This window comes from Triticum dicoccoides, chromosome 1A, assembly GCF_002162155.2.
Source record: "Triticum dicoccoides isolate Atlit2015 ecotype Zavitan chromosome 1A, WEW_v2.0, whole genome shotgun sequence".
NCBI lineage: Eukaryota > Viridiplantae > Streptophyta > Magnoliopsida > Poales > Poaceae > Triticum > Triticum dicoccoides.
The window spans coordinates 565,975,692-565,999,221 of NC_041380.1; the positions used below are offsets into that span (position 1 = coordinate 565,975,692).

Genomic DNA, 23,530 nt, shown 5'->3' on the forward strand with positions numbered 1-23,530 from the left:
GTTTCACCATCACATAGAAAGAGCAACATGACAATTTGTTATACCATTATAAGCACCTTCAAATGTACAAGAGTGAATCCATAAAAAAGAAGATGTACAAGAGTGAAGAGTATTGTGACTGCAGATGTACGAGTGGGGACGAATCTTAGCCGTTGCATAAAGATCTGACGGTACTTAAAAAACTGACACCGAAGTGGAAAATAGTTGACCGATAATAAGTACACGCTCCGAAGGCCGAAGCAGCCCCCGAACGGCCAAACCCCGGATCGCATCGCAGTCCAGCAATGGCGGCCGCCAACGCCGACGCCGCGAAGCTCTCCGTCTCCTTTCAGGCCTTCGCGGCGCTCCTCGATTGCTGTGCGGCCGCCGGCGGGGACTGCGACGGGATACTCCTCGGCCGTGCCGCCCTCCCCCCTTCCTTCTCCGACGATGATCCCGCCCCAACCCTACCCATCTGGGTCGCCGGCCACTCCTCGCTCGCCCGACGCTCCGTCCTCTCCAACACACTCGACTGCTTCAAGCCCTACTCCCCCGCTCGCCCGGGCACGGCCACCGTCAGCTTCTTCTCCTCGCGCCGCAGCGCGTGGGCGATGCGCCGCCCCTCCATGCGCGAGGCCGCCGTCGCCCGCTCCCTATCCAAATCCCTGGCCCTCACCCACCCCGTCGTGTTTCTCCTCTTGGCCCCCTCTGTCGCCTCCGACCACTCCATCCACTCGTTCGACCACCGCGCCTTCCTCCTCGTTGATTCCCTCCTCGTCCCCACCTCCCTCACGATCGTCAACTCGGGTCCTCGTTTCCTGGGCCAGTACCAGTGCCACACCTTCACGGCGGAGTCGACAATGCCGTGGCCGCCGCGTCAGCCGACAAACATCGGAGAGCAGAAGGCGATGGATGGGATGATGGATGCGTTCCGGGATGCTGGGGATGTTGGACAGGTGGAGGAGATGTATTCCGGGATGCTAAGGAGGTTGGAGAGGCTTGCTCGGGAGGCGGAGGGGGGCAATAAGCGGCTGCTCCGTCAGGTTCGTTCAATGCTTTGCTTGATGTGTTTCTGTAAAATTCATTTGTTTGGGTCCATGCAAAAATGCATTGCTTTGGTTATGCATCTGTTATCGGATTGTCATGAAACAACATTTTGCATGGCAAGCAATATTGTGCACATATTTGAGTCAGAATCCAAGGAAATTTGGCATTTTAGTTGGCAAACTGGATATAACTTGCGTAGGTTTGATTGTCAAGACTTGACTCCCCTTGAAATGCTAAGATAGAGTTGTCATGTGAATTACTCCCTCCGTCTCATAATATAATATCGTTTTTGACACTATTATGGGACGGAGGGAGTAGTTACCAGATAAAAAGGTTAAACCGGTCTCTGTTGGGCGTGCTGATTAGAACAGCATGGCCAACTAATACCAACTTCTTTGCATGATCTATTTTTGCCTTTTTAAATCATATTACTCATTAGAGAAACCCCTTTTCTTATTAAGCTAAGTGCTCATAAATTGTGTGAGAACAAGTAGCATTTGTTTGTTCAAAAGAGATTGCATGGATATGTAATATGCTTGCATTGCATATCCATGGGCCGTGTGTGCAATTGTGCATGTACAGGACATTGATTGTCACTTCATCTTATTGCAACATTTGTAGATTTTGCTATGTTTTCAATAATTTGCACATGCAATCTCTTTCTTCAACAAAATTTGCATTCCTGCTAGCATCTGTCAGAATCTCATGAGGGCTGAGCTGCAAAATGTGAAAGTTAGATTGGGACCTCATAAGTGAGTTGGAGAAGTAGCTAATATGTCATTCTACATACGTCCTTTTGGAAAGCTCATTTCAAGAGCATTTCGATGTCTTGTGTCATAAATGTGACAATTTGAGCTATCAAAAGTCAAAACAAAGTGGTACTTCCCTTTTTCTACATGATTAGTTGGTAACACTTTGGGTAGTCACATGTACAAGGTATGCTATTTTGTGAGTTTAAGTGTTGACCTATAGCTATAGAAACTACTCCCTCCATCCCATAATATAAGAGCGTTTTTGACACTACACACTAGTGTCAAAAATGCTCTTATATTTTGGGACAGAGGGAGTAGGAAGTATTGTGCAACTAAACTACTGATGTGTGCATTTAATCTTGTATTTCCTCCGTCCAGGTTTATTAGGCTCCCTCTTATTTTGGGTAAAAGTTTGACCATAGATTTAACTAATAAAATGTATACTGTATTTCATAAAAAATTATATGGTGGAGAACTCTTTCGAGTACAAATCCAACAGTATACATTTTTGTTCATATTTGTTAGTTAAATGACCCAAATACGAGGGGGCCAATAAATCCAGTTGGAGAGAGTTCTTGAACCAATTGCCATTTTTTTTGCTGACCGAAATGGTTACATCCTTCATGTATGTCATTTAAGGGTTGATTTAGAGATTAGGTGTCAATATTCTACTTTACATTGCGTTCATGTTGCTGGATAAGCTACGTGAGGTTAGACCATTGATGTTGTTGATCTTTGCTAGTGTATAGGTTTATTTGTTGACATGTGTGCACCTGTCTCTGTCTTGAACTTTAGTTTGTTTGAATGTGATATCGAAAACCATTAACCATGTAGTTTTGCATTAAAGGGAGCATCATCCAGACATGAACTAATACTCCCCCCGTAAACTAATATAAGAGCGTGATTTTAGTGTTCTAAACGCTCTTATATTAATTTACAGAGGGAGTACTTCTATATCGTTTACAGATTCAGGTTTTAACATGTCTTGAGATTTAACAGGATGCATCGTTGTATGCTATTCTTATCATTTTGCTGTTGCTATCTCTACCAGTTCATTCCTTCACCATCAGTTTTGCAAGGATTATCTTTAGATATGTTACTGAGATCAGCACCAACTTTTTTGTTTACCATGTCTGTGCTGATGCTGTTTTGTAGGAAAATAAGAACTTATTGGCATGGGGAAAAATTGTTGGGCTGAAGACTTGGAAGTACGGGCCAAGATCTTGTTCTCAGTAAGGTAAACCTGACTTACCTATTACATTGTTTCATACGTGTAACTAACTGCTATCCTTGATCATTCTGGTATTTGGCTACTCATTTCTTTTGCACCCTCGCTTCACCTCCCTTTTACTTCACTAATATTGGTTGGTTGAACTTGAATGTTCTACAGCATCACCTGATCAATTCTTATCTTCTGTTTATATCTTATTTGTTTGCTTCCACGTGTGTGTTGGGCGAGAGTAAGGATATTTTTTTCCATGTAATCTCAGTATTCTTGTTCTTAGGGAGTAGTATTTGATTATAAAAAATGTTGTGTCTTGCGTGTCCACTTATTTTTCGCTGTGTGGTGGTATAACCGTATAATGCATGTTATCTGTGATCCTTAACACAGTTCATACATACGCACATACACTCACCCATAAGAATTTTCAGGAGTTTTAAGGTCTTCACATTCACTCCCCAACACATAGCAGATTATAAGGCTTGATTTGGACATTAGTGGTGACCCGTGATTTTGACTAACGGTCTGATGGCATGTTTCCATTTCTTAAAGCTGGTCATGACTTCCTTCTCATCTTGTTTTGCAGGGTGTAGAGGCTCTGTGAGAGAGGTCACAAAGTTTGAAGCCGGGATCCTTGAGCTGTATCTTGAGTTGAAGTGCCTGCCTATTTCTTCCTCTTTTTTGGCTGGATGCTTTTTGGACTTCCAGTATCGCATGTTTTTTCTTCTTTTTGTTTTGAGTCGAAAGTGATTGATCGATGATTACAGAGAGTATATATATCCCCTGGAGAGATGCGACGATCCCGAAGAGATGCATTGGTTCCAGGAGGACGGGAGAGAGGCGACGGTTGCAACGGACACAGGCGTCCGTGCGGGCGCAACCGCTCGTTCGATGGGCAAGGGGAGATTTCCCTTAATTACAGATTATAGTTTAATCTTAACACTCCCCCTAATCTACGCTTGACCATGTAGAATCATCTTCATGATTGTCCGGGAAGCTCTATCATCTCAAAAGATTCTCCTTCAAAAATTTCTTCATAAAATCATTGATGAGATCCTGAAACATATACTCACAAAGAAAGACATCATAATGTGATGTTATTAAAATAAGGATATCTCAAGAAGAGACTCTCCCTGACACCTGTAAGTCCCTAAGTCTTCGCATACCAATTCCATGAACACATTTCTGGAACGTAGAATTTGGTAGAGACTTGGTAAATAAATCAGCAAGGTTGTCGCATGATTTGACTTGCAGAATGCTTATTTCCCCGCTTTTCTGAAGATTATGGGGGAAAAATCATTTAGGAGAAATATGCTTGGTGATATTACTTTTGATGTATCCTGTTTGCATCTGCGCAACACAGGCCGCATTATCTTCATAGATAATGGTAGGTGATTTTATCGAACCCATTCCACATGACTGTTGTATGTGGTTTATCATTCTGCGAAGCCATACACATTCGCATGTTGCTTCAAATAATGAAATTATTTCAGAATGATTGGTAAATGTTGCCACCAGAGTCTATTTCGAAGACTTCCATGATATAGCAGTGCCACCATGTAGGAACACGAAGCCGGTCTGAGATCTGGCATTATGGGGATCAGACAAATAGCCGGCATCTGCATATCCAATCACACCAGAGTCGTGATTTTTCTGGAACTGAAAAAATAGGCCAATATCCTTTGTGCCTTGGAGATATCGAAAGATATTCTTCACTCCAGACCAATGACGTTTCGTGGGAGTTGCGCCATGTCTAGCAAGTAGATTCACTGCAAATGCAATATCAGGTCTTGTGCAATTTGCAAGATACATAAGCGCTCCAACAACACTAAGGTATGGAACTTCAGGTCCCAACACCTCTTCTCCATCATCCCTTGGTCTGAACGGATCCTTCCCTACGTCTAGAGATCGAACCACCATGTGAGTTTTAGATGGATAGGATTTGTCCATATTGAATTTCTCCAATATTTTCTGGATATAGGCAGATTGATGTACCATGATTCCCGAGGGAAGATGCTCAAGTTGAATACCTAAGCAAAATTTGGTTTTACCCAAATCCTTCATCTCAAATTCCATCTTTAGGTGATTGCGTGCTTCATCAATGTCTGGTGTGCTGCCGATGATGTTGAGATCATCAACATACACAGAAATGATGCAAAATCCTGTAGATGACTTCTTGATGAAAACACATGGGCAATCAGCACTATTGGAGTAACCTTTCTGAAGAAGGAACTCACTGAGTCGGTTTTACCACATCCGTCCCGACTGCCTTAAGCCATATAGTGACTTATTCAGCTTTACGCAATACATGTTGCGTTTTGCATTTTTATTCGGGACAGAGATTCCATCAGGAACCTTCATATATATGTCCAAATCTAGTGACCCGTAAAGATATGCGATCACGACGTCCATCAACTGCATAGATAGACGATTTTGCACTGCCAAAGATATAAGATATCGGAAAGTGGTTGCACTCATTACTGGAGAATGTGTTTCAGTGAAATCAATGCCGGGTTTCTGTGTGAAACCTTGTGCTACGAGCCTTGCTTTATATCTCACCACCTCATTGTTCTCATTCCGTTTCCGGAGAAAAACCTTTCTTTTGGGAGGTGTAGGTATTGCTTCAGTGAATACCTTTCTTTTGTTAAGCGAGGCAATTTCTGCTTGGATTACATCCTTCCATTTAGGCCAGTCGGAGCGCTTTTCGCACTCAACGATAGACCTTGGATCATGATCAGTGAGAAGGGTATCTGCAATCTTTTCAGCAAAATATATGTTGACAGTCGTAGTCTTACGGTCAAGTAATTCTCCGGAATCAACATAGTTGATGGAAATTTCCTGCACCCCTAGTGACTCTTCGTGATTCCCCAATACGATCGAGTCTGGGTGTTCCGATGTCCCAGTCAGTTTGTGCATACTGGAACTAGGTTGTGGAGGTTGCCCTTCCACTGAGTGTATACTACCCATCAGGTGTTTGTCAACGTTGAGTTGACCTGCATTTACTGACTCCGAGGTTTTTCTCCTCGATTTCCTTTGCTTCTTGCTAGAAGCATGCTCCAGGTCAGAGGCCGTACTACTCCCCCTCTTTTTAGGAATAGGGAGTTGAGTGGTTTTTATTGGTACCTCCACTCTTTCTTTCACGTTTCTGGCCGGGTTTAAGGATTTTGTAACACCTTTCAAATCAGTAAATGAATCTGGCAGATTATTTGCAAGATGTTGCAATGATCTTCCAAACTTGAAGTTCGGTCTCATGGGTACGTGGATCAGAGGATGAAATGGAATGAACATTCCAATCAATTTCTGGGCATTCTTTCTGGTACTTGAAATCTCCCCCTAATGCCGGAAAATGTTCCTCATTAAATATGCAATCAGCGTGACGGGCTGTGAACAGATCCCCAGTCAGGGGTTCCAGGTACTTAATAATCAACGACGATTTGTACCCCACATAGATCCCCAACTTCCTGTGTGGGCCCATAGATGTCCGCTGTGGTGGTGACATCGGGATGTATGCAGCACATCCGAACTTACACAGATGGGAAATGCTTGGAGGATTTCCACGTACCAATTCCAGAGGGGAAGAATTGTGATATGCAGTTGGCCTCAATTGTATCAAGTCAGCAGCGTGTAAAACAGCGTGACCCCAACAAGAGGTTCGCCAGTTGCAATTCGTCAACAAAGGTCTTGCAATGAGTTTGATCCTCTTAATCAATGCTTTAGCCAAACCATTTTGTGTATGGACATATGGAACAGAGTGCTGAACTTCAATCCCCAAAGCCATGCAATAATCATTGAAAGCACGTGAGGAGAATTCTGCAGCATTGTCCATTTGAATTGACTTAATTCGACTTTCAGGATAATGGGCTTGCAACTTAATGACTTGCCTCATTATCTTGGAAAATGCATGGTTTCGTGTGGATAGAAGACACACATGTGACCATCGTGTAGATGCGTCAATCAGAACCATGAAATACCGGAAAGGTCCAGATAATGGTTGCATGGGACCACAAATGTCTCCTTGAATATGTCCAAGGAACTGAAGTGGTTCACCTTGTATTTTGAGGTGTGAGGGCCTCAAAATTAGCTTTCCTGTGGCACAAGATGTGCACACAAAATCAGAGGATTGAGGAAATTTTGACTCAAGCAAATTATGACCAATGGACTTGCTAGTAATTTTTCTCATCATCCCTATTCCAGGATGGCCTAGGCGATCATGCCAGGTTTGGAATGCATTAACATTCTGAAAAATACTTTGTATGCAACATGTTCCACGGGTTTGATGTACGTATAGTACAAACCAGACGATAGAGAAGGAATTTTCTCACATACCTTTTTGCCATATCCGTCATCTTTAGTAAAGAGTAGATACTCCTCTTTGTTGTCTTCATGGGTTTCAATATGAAAACCATTTTTACGGATATCTCGATAACTGATCAGGGTACGTGCAGAATCGGGATACAGTAAAGCATCCTCAATTGTCACATATGTACCACTTGGGAGGGTGAATATGGCACGTCCAGTACCAACAATCACAGTATCGCGTCCAGCGATAGTTAGAATATCTCCATTTGTCTTTTTTAGAGTTTGGAAATATTTCATCTCCCTCAGTATGGAGTTTGTGGCACCACTGTCCATAAGGCATAATTCCTCTTCCATCGGATTGTCCCCGTAGAAAACTATATAAAACAAAGAATTTTCAATAAGAAAACCTCATAGTAATATATAGAATACAATCTTTATTATATCAAATGTGCTAATACAATACAATATAAAGACACCAACAAACTTATGTTCTTATTACAATCATCACAAATGGACATAATTAAGTAGATCACTAGGAGATTGAGGGACTAGTCGAAGTCGCCAAACACGTAGTTTGCTGTGTACTCAATCAACGTGTTCTCCATTTCAGCAGTAGCCTCAGGCAGATAAGGAATCACGGCGTTGCTCGGTCCAGGAGGAACATTGTGCGAACCACCAGCTCCTTTTGCGCTATCCAGATGAAGGTTGAAGTTGGCTTCAAACCGTTTCCCTTGAGGTGCTTTGCGTCCCTGAGATTGCTGGTACAGCATAACCAGATGCTTGGGCATTGTGCACTTTTCAGTAGAATGCGTGGAGCATCCACACTTGTTGCAAAGCTTAGATTTATCAAACCTGAGCTTTGAAGTGCCTTTTCCCTTGCCTGGGTATCTAGATCGCCTGTTCCCATTGCGCTTTCGCTTATGCTCGAAATTGGATTGTTTACCCCGAGGGGTACCATTAAACTTCTGTCCATTTGCGACATTCAGATGGACTTCAGGTAAAGGTTGTGCCCCAACTGGGTGCTGAGAGCCATTCTTAGCAAGTAGCTCATCATGCTTTTCAGCCTGAAGTAACATGTGAATAAGCTCGGAATAGACAGTGTAGTTACGAGCACGGTATTGCTGTTGGAGGATCCTATCTGAAGGGAGCATAGTAGACAAAGTTTTCTCTATCTTCTCCCCCTTGGTAGGTTCCTTCTCACAAAAACGCAATTTGGAACATATCTTATGAACAACATGATTGTACTCACCGATGGACTTGAAATCCTGAAGACGGAGATGTGTCCAATCATGGAGTGCTTCTGGCAGGACTACTGCCTTCTGCTGTTCATACCTCGTTTTGAGGGCCAGAAAACAGAGTACTAGGAGATTCCTCCTGTAAATACTCAGACTTGAGATCTGGATGAATATGGTTCCTTATGATGAATAAAGCAGCATAATTCTGCTGTTCTGTCAGCAGCGTGGCCCCATCCGGGAGAGGAGTCTCCGGGGGTTGTATTGCACGCGCTATCCCACGGGACGCAAGACTGATCTTGATGTCCATAGCCCATGTAGGGTAATTGTGGCCATTGAGGGCAAGCTCCTCAAACTCTTTGGCAGTCATCTTCGCCTACATGGGAGAACCATAGATAATTAATTTACGGGTGGTAAATTAAAAACCATCATGGTTGTGTAATACGAATGCAAAAATTTGATACTCAAGTTTAAACTTGAAAAATTCTCAACCTCAATTGTGTGAAAATAACACTTTGAAGATCACTTAGATCTCACAGTAATAGGCTACATCGCCATTACCTTGTGTATGCTACAATTCAAATATAAGGAATACACGTTGGAGGTAATCGTTTGTCGAGAATGACAAAGCGTAGACCTCACAGTAAGAGAGGACAGTCTGCAAATAAGCAGTAGATCACAACTCATTACCTTGTGATTCCAAATAAAATGAGGGAGAAACATTCAAAAATTTGCAAGTTTGATATGCGAGAGAAGATCTCAATCGCAAAGACATGTTCGATAAAAATGAGATGTGGTAAACACATGGAACATGTCATTCTTCCCAGATGAAATCCGATACTTTACTTATATTATCAATCCATTACATAATATAAACACACCTACTAATAATTACACAAGTCCTAACATAGAATAAATCTAGAACAGGACTAAAATGTAAGTAGTAGTCAACCTAAGCACTAAACAATACTAAACATAGACTAAAATTGCACAAATACAATAATTAGTACTAATGTTAAGAAAACAGAGAAAGAAAAAAATCCACACTTTCTGGCCGGCCCACCTGCCACAGCACTGAACAGGGGGGGGAGGCCACGGGCGCCTGGGCCTGGGCCTGCTCGGCCTTTGGCCGGCCCACACGCCGCCGCACCGCATAAGATAGGGGGGAGCGGGCGGATCGGATAAGGGTCGGAGTATCCGAACCCCGCACCACCACCTCTTTCGATCCCCACTGTCACACGGCGGCCCCGGCGAGAGGAGGGGCCGCCGCAGGCCCTCACGATTCCGGTGGTCACCGGCGTAGCACCGACGACCCCTCCTCGTCCGAAGAAGAGTCGACGACGTCGTGATCCGGGCGAGCAGTCCCTGGTGCGGCGCTGGCAAGTCCGAGGCTCGCCGGAGCCCACGAGCCGGCGCGGCGGGCAGGACGGCGCGCCCGAAAAGGCGACCGAAGCGCTGCTCAGTGCGGCTGCTCGAGCCCGCGACCGTCTCCTGTTGAGGCGTGGCGGTGGCGGCACCGCCCTCCATGCCTGCTCCAAGGCGGACGACTCCGGAGGCACCGGTCGGCGCGGAGACAAAGGCGAGCGCCTCCTCCTCGTTCACGATGGCGCGCATCGGCACGGGGCAGTATCCAGGCGGGCCAGCGGCCTCGGCGACGGGCATTGGCGTCGACGGAGCGAGCCACGCGGCCGGCAGAGGAGGTGGTGGAGGCGGAGATCCAGGGGGCGGTGCAGGCGCGGCTGCAGCCCTGTGCACGATGGAGGCGCTCGGGACGGCCACTAGCCAGGGGTCGAACCCCATGGGCGCCCGGCCACGGGCGCACGGGGCACCATCGTGGGCGTGTCCAGGGGCGAGGGGAGCACCGCGGGGGGCATGTCCAGCGGCGCGGTGGCGGCCAGGAGCACCACGTCCAACGGCGCGGTGGCGGCCAGCAGCACCACGTCTAGCGGCGATGCGGCCGAATCGACGGATGGCTTGCATCCGGCGACGGAAACGGCGGTGGCCACCAACTCCATGGCGGCGAAGGGCAATGAGGCGGTAGCGGCGACCGTCCTCGCGGATCAGACGGAGGAAGAAGGAGGCGAGGCCTGTCATCTTACCGGTGGTAAGTGCTTCCTCTCTTCTCCTTTCTCTGTTGCCTTTTGCTCTCGCTGGTTGTTCAACGGGCTGATAACGTGTTTTGAATCGGAAGTGATTGATCGATGATTACAGAGAGTATATATATCCCCTGGAGAGATGCGACGATCCCGAAGAGATGCATCGGTTCCAGGAGGACGGGAGAGAGGCGACGGCTGCGACGGACACAGGCGTCCGTGCGGGCGCAACCGCTCGTTCGATGGGCAAGGGGAGATTTCCCTTAATTACAGATTATAGTTTAATCTTAAAACTTTTTAACAGAAAATTCAGGGGGTCAAGGAGGCAGAAACTAGGATAGTACTATCTCCATCTCAAAATAACAGAAATGATAAATCAAGCGTCAGCTTTTTGACCATGGCAAATCAAATGTTTTTAATGACAATTTTAGTTGACGCGGGAATGGCAAGTTTAATTGGCAAGCATGGTAATTTCCCAGCAAAAAACAAACTGAGGCTGATTTGCCATAGTTACCAACTAAACTTGTCATGGTGAACAAATATAAATTGCCACAAAAAATATTCGGTTTGACATTGTCAAATCCTGAATGTCCGGGACTTATTGGCGTCCCAAAATAATAGGCGTTTTTAGAAGGATGTAGTAACTGTGAAACCACTTTTTTGCTACATGCAAATGTGAGACGTGGCATCATTTCGCCACTGCACCTTGGATAGCTGAATGCAATAGTGTTCCGTGTTATGCAGGTTTAAGTCCAGTTTGGATTTGCCATTCTAGTACGCTTTTATTTTATATGCAGTGGAGCTGTGACTTGTTGCTAGTTGGTGGTTCCCGAATCAGCGTTCATCGACCCGTGCTTACAGTAGCATGATGCACCTCTTTAATATCAAAAGATGTAAAATACTATGCTTCACTCGACGGCGCTCCGCCCACCGGATTTCAATTCCGCATCCGCCCACCGCAGCCCCAGCCCCATGGTGCGGCGATCCGCCCCGCTCCTCAGCCGCCTGGTCTCCTCTGCGTCTTCCCTCCCGGGCCACGGTTGAGGCGCGCGCCGCATGGTGACCTACATGCCCGGGCCGGGCGATGGCACCCCGCGCCCTGTCACGCTCGTCCCAGATTGCGGCATCGGGCCCCTGGTCACCGGAGCCATGCAGCAGGTCATGGACGCGATGCACGCACCCTTATACTTCGAGACCAACAACGTTCACGGCGACATACCCGCCGCCGATCGTCATCGACTTCATCAGCCGCAACGTCTGCCTAAGGGGGGCCTCTCCATCCCTGTCGGCAGGCAGGGCCGGTCCTGAGAATTTGGGGGCCCGGGGCGAAACTAAAATGCAGGCCCCTCAATGCTAATAGAGGTACATACTTTGCACGTATAGAATTATATACGATCACATCACCACATTAATTCATAAGTAAATTTCTAAAAGAAGTATAATTTTTCTTTTTTTTTTCTTTTGAAAGGATGGATTCTAGTAGAATGCACGAAAATATTTAACACCGTGGCTTTCTTAATTTCATAATAATCCAAAGAAATTGAATTTGTAATGATGTGCGTGAGCACGAATATAATAAACATAATGAAAATTTGTAAGAGCTCTAAACTCAAATCAAATGAAAATAAATGTGTAGCAATGTTCTACAAAAATCATACGAAACTATATCCTTTTTTTGTGGGACATATGAAAATATCTCAATCAAATCTGAAACCTTCAGCTTTAAAAATCTACAGGTACTATAAACTGAAAGATAGTCACTCCATAATTGGTCTAATTAATTATGTCTAGCACAGGGCCGGCCCATAGGCCGGGCAAACGGGGCGCCCGCCCTGGGCCTCCGGAAGGCAGGGGCCCCAGCCCAGGTATTATTGCCTCTGGTAGTCGGTCGATCTTTCCCGTTCAGCGAGAGTAAAGAGGGCCCGTTCAGCGTCGGTCGATCTTTCCCGTGCTCCTCTTTTCCTCTTCCCCAAATCGAGACTCCTAAAACAGCGCCGCGCCGCCGCCGTTCCCGTGCCGTATCCGATTCCAAGATCGCCGCCGGCCATTAATGGAGATTAAAGGCGCCAATCCACTCCCCAATTGACTCCCCTTCGTTCTTCAACGTTCTGCTCGTTCCCCATCAGCTGGACGTTGGAGAGGAGACGGTGCGTGTTCTTCTTTTCTTCAGACTTGAGCGGATCTAAGTTTGAGTGCTTGGGAGAACTGCTGAACTGGAGAAGGAGGGGTGTTCTGTTCTCGTTCGTGCTGACTGCAACCTGCGGATCTGCTGATTTGGCCACCTACATCCACATTCAGGTGCATTTGTTCCCTGTTTTAATCTTTTTTTATATGCTGTTTGTTCTTGTTTAGTGAGATGTCCTCTAGAAAGCATTTATCTGGTAGTGCCAAAAGGAAGAGAAAGAAGGAAAAAGATGAAGATGTAAAATCCCTAAAAGGATCACTTAAGAATTTTTTCAGACCTGCTAGTTCTTCTAGAGATCCCCTGGAATTGGCCATAGTATGTGTTGAAGAACAACCAGTTGAAAATACAAATTCTATTGATGATGATATGAATGGCGGTAATAGCAATTCCAGTGAGCAAGAAAATGTAACTCATTCACCAAATTCTGAATCACCGGGTGTTGATAAACAACAACCATTCACTGTTGATATTTTTGATCCACGAAACTGGGATAATCTGGATGATAAGGCTAGAGATATTTTAGTTGAGAAGGGTCCCGTAAGAAATGATGATATTGTGTTCCCTCCGAATAGTAACTCTAGACATTTTTCAAAATCTTATTATTCGAGAAAGTTGAGCAATGGAGAGGTACATGACAGGAAATGGTTGGTTTACTCTGAACATGCTAACAAAGTGTACTACTTTTGTTGCAAGCTTTTCAAATCCCATAGCAACAAGAGTGCGTTAGCAGGTAATGGATTGAGTGATTGGAAGCATCTTAGCGAGAGGCTTAAAGAACATGAAAATGGTGTAGAGCATATTAAAACCATGAACACTTGGAATGAGTTAAAAGTTAGACCAGCCAAAAATAAAACCATTGATAAAGATTTGCAGCAGCAAATCAATAAGGAGAAAGAACGTTTGAGACAAGTGTTAGTGAGATTAGTAGCCATTGTTAAATATCTTGGTAAACGTAGCTTGGTTTTTCGTGGATCTAGTGAGAAACTTTACCAACACAATAATGGTAATTTTTTGGCATGTGTAGAGATGATTGCTGAATTTGATCCAATAATGCAAGAACATCTTAGACGAATTCAAAATGATGAAATTTATCATCACTATCTCAGCCACAAAATTCAGAATGAGTTGATTTCTCTATTGGCCTCTAGTGTTACTAGTTCTATCTTACAAATTATTAAAGAGGCTAAATATTTCTCCATAATTCTTGATTGTACTCCGGATGTTAGCCATCAAGAACAAATGACCCTAATTATTCGATGTGTTAACATGTCAAATAAGAAAATAAAAATAGAAGAAATTTTTATGGAATTTTTGACAGTGGATGACACTTCTGGTTTGGGTCTTTTTAATGTACTTCTTGACGCAATAGATTCTTATGGCTTAAATATTGATAATGTAAGGGGCCAAGGCTACGATAATGGTTCCAACATGAAAGGAAATAAACAAGGGGTACAAAGTCGTTTACTTGAAAAAAATCCTAGAGCTCTATATATGCCATGTGCGTGTCATAGCCTCAATCTTACTTTGTCTGATATGGCAAATTCTTGCAGTAAAGTTATATCCTTCTTTGGAATTGTGCAACGAATTTATATTTTATTTTCAGGTTCCACTAAAAGATGGAAAGTTTTACTTGATCATATTCCTAGTTTAACTGTGAAAGGTTTGTCTAATACTCGGTGGGAGAGTCGAATCAAAAGTGTGAAAGCTATTAGATATCAAGCTCCACAATTAAGGCTAGCTTTGTCTGAGTTATCTAAAATTTGTGATGATGCCAAGTCAAAGAGCGACGCAAATAATTTATTTGATGCACTTGGTAGTTTTGAGTTTTTACTTGGCATGGTTATTTGGCATGATATATTATTTGCTATAAACATGGTGAGTAAGAAGTTGCAGTCCGCATCTATGTGTGTCGACTCTACCTTGCAGCAAATTGAAGGCGTAATGCAGTTTTTTGATAAGTACAGAGATGAAGGATTTGCATCTTGTTTGACTATTGCCAAAGGTCTTGCAGTTGATATGGGCATAGAACCATCATTTCCAATAAAACGTAATGTTACTAGGAAGAAACAATTTGATGAACCTAATAACGATGAAGAAGTTCTAAAAGCTGAGAAGGCGTTCGAAGTTAATTACTTCTTAGTTCTGGTTGATATTGCAAATGTCTCTCTGAAAACTAGATTCAAAGAACTCAAAGTGTTCAAAAGTATATTTGGTTTCTTACTTAGCTCAAAAGACATGAAGTTATTGAATGATGTTGAACTACGCAAATGTTGTGCTAAGTTCGTAGAAACATTTTCACGAAATGGTTCATGCGATGTTGAGTTAGATGATCTTTTTTCCGAATTAAGACTGCAGCAAATGACCTTATCAGAATCAGGTTTGCCATTGCATGCTATGGAGATTTTTGAGTTTGTTAGAGATATTGACTGTTTTCCAAATGTTTTAATTGCTTATCGAATTCTGTTCACTGTACCAATGACCGTAGCATCAGCAGAGCGTAGCTTTTCAAAGTTGAAATTGTTAAAGAACTATTTGAGGTCAACAATGTCACAAGAAAGATTAAATGGCCTTGCTACTTTATGTATTGAGAAAGATAAGTTGGATGAAATAAATGTTGATGCAATAATCGATGACTTTGCTTCTAGAAGTGTTAGACGAATTTCCAAGTTCTAGTATAGACGTGAATTTCTCAGTTTGCTTTACTATGCCTTGAGCAGGAATGTTTGGAAGAAATGAGTCCTGGTGAAGATTTTTGGAGTGAAGAACATGGCCAATTGGGGAGAGGATCTAGAAACAAATGTAAGATCGTGCCTAACTTTTTATCTCATGGTAACACAAAAGATCTAAGTAGCAACCTGTTTTGACAACAATTTTTGTTTTGCAGGGCAAAATGAAGTCTCCATTAAAATTTAGAAATGCAAGCTTTTGTCGAACTACATCATTTCATTACTATCATGGTGTAGTTCACTTATCAATAAATAATTTGTATTGTCAGTTTTGGAGTACAAATTAAGATCATCAGACTATGCTATGTCCTGGATATTACTTTGCCTTTGAAATATAAATATTTTGAGCTTTGGAGTAAACACAAGGGCCCCTTATTGCTGTCTTGCCCCTGGGCCCCGTATATCTATGGGCCGGCCCTGGTCTAGCATAAGTGGTTTGATTTTTTGTGTGATAACCAGCATGTATACTCGGAAGTGTATACTCGGAAGTGGTTGAATTTCAAAACAGTAGTATACCTCGGATTGGCATCGGTCGGTCGGTGATCGGGCTTTTGGCGATGAACCGATGTGGAGTAGACTGGCATCTAGCAGGATGTGCTCGGCGATGTAGTCTAGCCAGCACGCGTGTACATCCAGCGCTTGGAGATCGGAGTTCGTAGGCGTCGTCGCGTTGCGGCTGCCGCTCGCGATTCGTAATTGGAGCGACGGGGCCAGGTAGAATTAGGGATCGTAGCCATGGAAGGAAAAGAAGGCAGGGCGATATTCTGGGCTCGTGGCGTCCTGAGATCGTGGGCAATCTGCATGCCATATTTCTTTCCTTTTGAGCAGAGCGTCTACGCGTGCACCGTGTCTACCTGGAAATGCCCACTGTTTCCCAGAACTTGGCCTTGACTATCCTGCTGAATACCTGGGCCATGGGCTAGTGTGAACCTGAGGAGGGCCCCCTGCATCTTGGGGGCCCGGGGCGGCCGCCCCCGCTGCCCCCCCTCAGGGCCGGCCCTAACGGCAGGGGCGTCTCCGCCCTCAACATGCAGCTCCGCAAGGAGCTCGCCCTCTTCGCCTCCCTCGTACAGTAATAAAATCAGAATCTTATTCTCAGTAGGACCCAACATTTGACTTCATAGGTCTGTGTTTCAGTAGTTTAGTTAATTCCAATTTGGACAACCACGAGTTGACAATTTACATGATTCCGATTTTCACCATGCTTCATTTTTAGGATCTTCTCATGTGCACCTCCAGTCTGAATCAAAAGGTTGGAAAGAACCATCGTCCGCGTGTAAAACCCTCGTCCCGCTCTCTACCTATAGAGAGCTAATTGTAAGAGGGCATGCAAGCAACAACTGAACCAATGACCTCTAGGTCCAGCAGCCAACTCGGGCCGCCTGCCTGGCTGCTAACTTGCTCGGAAATGGCAAGGAAACGTGTGCCTAGTTGCCACACCATTGCACCACATCCGCGCCAAAAAATACTGAAAATAAAGCGAAAACCGGAATTGTAGACCCCAAATGTAGTATGAAGTGGTCAATTTCTAAAATATGTGCAAACATGTCAATTTGTGATGAACGGGTGCTCTAAATTGGAATTAACTCCTTTTTTCTTTTAGCTTTATAGGTTTCATGTCAAAAATTGACTGGCGGAGCTACAGGAAAAAGGCTGGGCAGGCCGGACTAAGGAACTACATATAGTACTTGTACTCAAGGCCCAAATTTCATCTCATCCTTTCCCATTTTCAGCTGAGCTGGGCGGGCCATGGCCCATTCAGCCTTGTCTAAGCTCCGCTAGTGAGAAGTCCATAACAATTGAATAGACATCATCTTCTGAAAAAAATTGAATAGACATTACAATATATGAAAATAAAAGAACTGCAAGATTGATTACAAAATTTGAATGCTAGATAGTGGACAAAACAAATCTGCAAGTTGCAATTCTGGACAACAAATAAAGGAAGATTCTTCAGAACTGGTTTAGTTGGACAAGAACAAACGTAGATTAGTGGTGCCAAGAGATGAAGATACCAACCAGTGGCGTGCAAACTCGGTAAGTAATCACGGTGCTGCTTTTAGCAAACCATCTGACAACCAGTCCGTGTAACTGGGGATATAAGGGTCACATCGGAGAACAAGAGGCTCACCACGGTGGCGTCGGCGACGAGATCAGCGCGGCCGATCAACGGCGGTGAAGAAGGGGACGAGACGTGATGGACCGCTAAACCTATGCAAATCTCGGGGAAAATGGAGTTTGGAGGTCAAGCTTCGAGAGGAGAAAACTTAACTAGCGTGGCTCGAACATTTCATCGAACACCTCATGTGCATAGGAGGTGAGCTAGAGCACCCAAATGCCCTCCCCTCGCCGGCCAAAAAAACGGAGCAATGTGGACTGCTCTGCTCGCCGGCGAGGGGGTATATATAGGCAACTCATTTGTCCTGGTTCGTGGCTAGAACCGGGACTAAAGGCTGCACTTCTGTCCCGGTTCTAGGCACGAACCGGGACCAATGGATGTGGGCCAAGAGCGATGCCCATTGGTCCCCATTCGTGCCTAGAACCGAGACAAATGGGTCCACATAAACCGGGGCAAATGCCTTCCGAGGCCCGGCCAGGCCCCTGGGCGCATGAACCGGGACGTATGCCCCCCATGGGTCCCGGTTCCTGACTGAACCGGGACTAATGGGCTTGGTAGGCTCCAACCAAAGTCATGTTTTCTACTAGTGATGACACAAGATCTCTGGTTTTCCATATCGTATGACACAATCTTTTCATTCCACGCAAAGACATGGAAAAAGATCGATTTGCAGTCCATATCGACTGCGACAAATGTACAAACCTCATTGTGGCCTATTGTCTTTGAATGGGCGAGATGTGTTGAATCTCCATAACTTGCTCTTTTTATATTGGTATATATGAATTAACTTTCGCGAGTAACTTGATTTGCAAGATCAAATAGAAGGGGGAAATGGTTCAATTTTATCAGTTGCATCGGAAAAATAGAACACACTATGCGGATGCCATGAAAAACATTATATCATAATATTTCTTTTTCTATTTGTCCATCGACCAGATCGCCCTTCCATGGAACGCCTAACTCAAAAGTGAACAATGTAACCTGCAAATGATATTAAAAGCCTCTTAATTACACTAGTATAAAACAGGGCTTTGGTCCAGGCCGGGTTAGCTCATTAGTCCCAGTTCAGTCCAAAACTGGGACCAATGTGGGCATTGGTCCCGGTTCGTGAGCCCAGGGGGCCGGCCGGGCCACGTGGGCCATTGGTCCCGGTTCATCTGGACCTTTTGGTCCCGGTTGGTGGGATGAACCGGGACCAATGGGCCTCACTCCTGGCCCACCACCATTGGTCCCGGTTGGTGGCTTGAACCGGGACCAAAGGCTCCCCTTTAGTCCCGGCTCATGTCACCAACCGGGACCAATGAGGTGTCTATATATACCCCTCGCTCGCGAGCAGAGCACCCCAGTGCTTTGTTTTTCTCTGGCCGAGGGGGAGAGGGCTTGGTGGTGCTCTAGCTCACCTCCTATGCACACAAGGTGTTCGATGGAATGCCCAAGCCACACTACTTAAGCTTTCTCCTTTCCAAGCTCGACCTCCAAGCTCCATTTTACATAATATTTGTCTAGGTTTAGCGGTCCGTCACGCCCCGTCCCCGTCTTCACCGCCGTCGATCACCCGCGCCGAGCTCATCGCCGGCACCACCGTGGTGAGCCTCTTGTTCTTATCTTCTTTCTGAAAGGAAAAATATTCTTACTTGTATGTTTACATAGATACTTGTATTATTTTCTTACTTTTATTATTGCATCTTATATAGTGCGATGGTTTTGGTATCTGCCCCCGTCGGCCCTCGTCCTGTCTATGATTCGGATGTGGTATATATATTATCTTTATAACTATTGGTTCATTTATTGTTTATGAAAATTGTGCCGACCAACGTGACATAGATTTTATTTATGTAGGATGTATGTGAATCGGAAATGCCAACCGACCCTATTGTCGAGAGGTTAAATTTAGTTGAAGAAGAAAACAATTTATTGAAGGAAAAAATAAAAAAATTAAGGAGGAGAAGATGATATTGGAGTTGCATGTTGCGGATGTCGTCGATGATCACAAGATCAAGATGGATGCAATGCGCTTGAAGATTAGAAAGATTAGAAAATATGCCATTCATACTGAGGCTTGGTATCATTATGCCGTTGGATCATTTGTTACCTTGGTTGCGATTATGATCGCATTTGTTTTCGCATTGAAATGTTTTACATAGTTTCAATGTATGGTTTAATTAATTAGATGCTCTGGAGAGCTATATGTTGTTAGATGAGAACTATGTATGCACTTTGGTTTTAATGTGATGATGAACTTCTATTAATTTGGACACTTAATTATATATAATGCACGCAGATGAACCGGCAATGGATGTACGAATTGCCCGATAGTACATACGCAGCAAAGAAGGTCGTATGCCCTCTAGGATTGGAGGTGGAGAAGATACATGCATGCCCTAATGACTGCATCCTCTACCGCGGTGCATACAAGGATCTGAACGCATGCCTGGTATGCGGTGCATTGCGGGATAAGATCAGATGAAATGACCCTGGTGATGTTGACGACGAGCCCCTCAGGAAGAGGGTTCCTGTGAAGGTGATGTGGTATGCTCTTATAATACCACTGTTGAAATGTCTGTTCTGAAACGAAGAGCATGCCAAGTTGATCCGATGGCATAGTGAGAACCAAAATAAAGATGGGAAGTTGAGAGCACCCGCTGACAGGTCGCAGTGGAGAAAAATCGAGAGAAAGTACTGGGATGAGTTTGCAAAGGACCCAAGGAATGTATGGTTTGCTTTAAGCGCGGATGGCATTAATCCTTTCGGGGAGCAGAGCAGTAATCACAACACCTGGCCCGTGACTCTATGCATGTATAACCTTCCTCCTTGGATGTGCATGAAGTGGAAGTTCGTTATGATGCCAGTTCTCATCCAAGGCCCTAAGCAACCCGGCAACGAAATTGATGTGTACCTAAGGCCATTAGTTGAAGAACTTTTACAGTTGTGGAATGGAAACGGTGTACGTACGTGGGATGAGCACATATAGGAGGAATTTAACCTTAAGGTGTTGCTGTTCGTGACCATCAACGATTGGCCCGCTCTCAATAACCTTTCAGGACAGACAAACAAAGGATACCACGCATGCACGCACTGTTTAGATGACACTTAAAGTATATACCTGGACAAATGCAGGAAGAATGTGTACCTGGGCCATCGTCGATTTCTTCCGACCAACCATCAATGTCGAAAGAAAGGCAAGCATTTCAAAGGCGAGGCAGATCACCGGAAGAAGCCCGCCATGCGCATCGGTGATCACGTGCTTGCCATGGTCAATGATTTACACTACGTAATCTTTGGAAAGGGTCCCGGTGGACTAGCTGTTCCGAATGACGCTGAGGGACGCGCACCCATGTGGAAGAAGAAATCTATATTTTGGGACCTACCCTACTGGAAATACCTAGAGGTCCGCTCCTCAATCGACGTGATGCACGTGACGAAGAACCTTTGCGTGAACCTGCTAGGCTTCTTGGGCGTGTATGGGAAGACAAAAGATACACCTGAGGCACGGGAGGACCTGCAACGTTTGCACGAAAAAGACGGCATGCCTCCGAAGCAGTATAAAGGTCCTGCCAGCTACGCTCTTACGAAAGAAGAGAAAGAAATCTTCTTTGAATGCCTGCTCAGTATGAAGGTCACGACTGGCTTCTCGTCGAATATAAAGGGAATAATAAATATGCCAGAGAAAAAGTTTCAGAACCTAAAGTCTCATGACTGCCACGTGATTATGATGCAACTGCTTCCGGTTGCATTGAGGGGGCTTCTACCGGAAAACGTCCGATTAGCCATTGTGAAGCTATGTGCATTCCTCAATGCAATCTCTCAGAAGGTGATCGATCCAGAAATCGTACCAAGGCTAAGGAGTGATGTGGCGCAATGTCTTGTCAGTTTTGAGCTGGTGTTCCCACCATCCTTCTTCAATATCATGACGCACGTCCTAGTTCATCTAGTCGACGAGATTGTCATCCTGGGGCCCGTATTTCTACACAATATGTTCCCCTTTGAGAGGTTCATGGGATTCCTAAAGAAATATGTCCGTAACCGTGCTAGGCCAGAAGGAAGCATCTCCATGGGCCATCAAACAGAGGATGTTATCGGGTTTTGTGTTGACTTCATTCCTGGCCATAAGAAGATAGGTCTCCCTAAATCGCGGTATGAGGGGAGACTGACTGGAAAAGGCACTCTTGGAAGAGACTCAATAATATGCAGGGACGGATATTCTTGGTCTCAAGCAAACTACACAGTTCTACAGAACTCTACCTTGGTGACCCCGTATGTCGATGAACACAAGAACAGTCTGCACTCCAAACACCCGGAGCAGTGCGTCGACTGGATTACATGTGAACACATCAGGACTTTCAGCAGTTGGTTGGAAACACGTCTCAGAGGTGACAACACTGTTTGTGATGAGTTGTACTTGTTGTCCAGGGAACCATCTTTGACTGTATTGACTTACAAAGGATACGAGATAAATGGGAATACATTTTACATGATCGCCCAAGATCAAAAGAGCACCAACCAAAACAGCAGTGTCCGCTTTGATGCAGCAACCGAGAGCGGAGAGGACACATATTATGGTTACATAGTGGACATATGGGAACTTGACTACAGACCTGATTTTAAGGAAACTTTGTTTAAGTGCAAATGGGTCAATTTGTTAGGTGGCGGGGTACAGGTAGACCCACAGTACGGAATGACAATAGTGGATCTGAAAAATCTTGGGTACACTGACGAACCGTTCGTCCTAGCCGATGATGTGGCACAGGTTATCTATGTGAAGGACATGTCTACCAAACCGAGAAAAAGAAAAGATAAGGAAGCGAATACATCATACGATGAGCCAAAGCGCCACATAGTTCTTTCAGGAAAAAGGGACATCCTGAGAGTGGACGGCAAGACAGACATGTCTGAAGATTATGAAAAGTTTCATGAAATTCCTCCCTTCAATGTCAAGGCTGACCCAAGCATCCTGATAAACAATGAAGATTATCCATGGTTACAGCGCAATAAGCAAATGACACAAGCGAAGAAAAAGTGAAGACTTTCTCCCTCAACTATTATGATGATACCATGCCAACTTTGTAACACACGAACATGCTACCATTGTCCGTTTTGTACATGCACATGCTATGTGGGTGAAATTATGATACCATCCCAACTTTCAACTTTTTCAGAGTTCATTTGAAATGCTTTCATGTCTTATGGTTCGGCCCTCATAATACCATGACCATTAGTCCCTGGCCCATGCCAACTTTCAACTTTCAACTTTCTAAAACTAATGGCACTAACAGAAAATTTATAATTTTGCTCCTCGCCCCTGGCCCATGACCATTAGTCCCGGTTTGTGCCACAAACCGGGACTAAAGGGTTGGTCCTCGTTGCAGGCAGAGTTTAGTCCCACCTCGCCAACCGAAGGGGGCTCACACCGGTTTATAAGCCCTTCCCTCTCTGCCTTGTTGAGCTCCTCTCGAAGTGAAAATAGATGCCCTAATAGAGAAAAGTTTAACCTAAATTCATAGTGAATTTCTCTAAAATTCATGGAAATTTACTAGGAATTTAGGTTGAATTTTCTCTATAAGAGCATCTATTCTCATTTTTTTAGTAAGTTAATCACAAACTTGTGATTCAAACAATTTTCAAGGAATTCAAATTTTAACTATTCAAATTTGAAAACTAATGGCACTAACAGAAAGTTTATAATTTTTCTAAAACTAATGACACTAACAGAAAGTTTATATTTTTGCTAACCTAAAAGCAAACAGAATTAAAAATTAAAGCAAAAAACAAAAGAAAATAAATAATGCAAAAAACAAATCAAAAAACAGGAAAAAAACTATTTTTATAGTAAAGTTAATCTCAAAATAAAATAAATAAAGCAACAAAGAAAACAAAAA

At 44.3% G+C, this 23,530-nt stretch overlaps 1 protein-coding gene across 1 annotated transcript; it reads left to right on the forward strand.

Annotated features, from left to right (window-relative positions):
* Positions 1-284: 284 nt before the first annotated feature.
* LOC119355503 lies at positions 285-3,014 on the forward strand. Its single transcript, XM_037622317.1, has 2 exons — positions 285-1,022; positions 2,934-3,014. The coding sequence occupies exons 1-2, from the start codon at positions 285-287 to the stop codon at positions 3,012-3,014; spliced, it is 819 nt and encodes a 272-aa protein (XP_037478214.1).
* Positions 3,015-23,530: the final 20,516 nt, after the last annotated feature.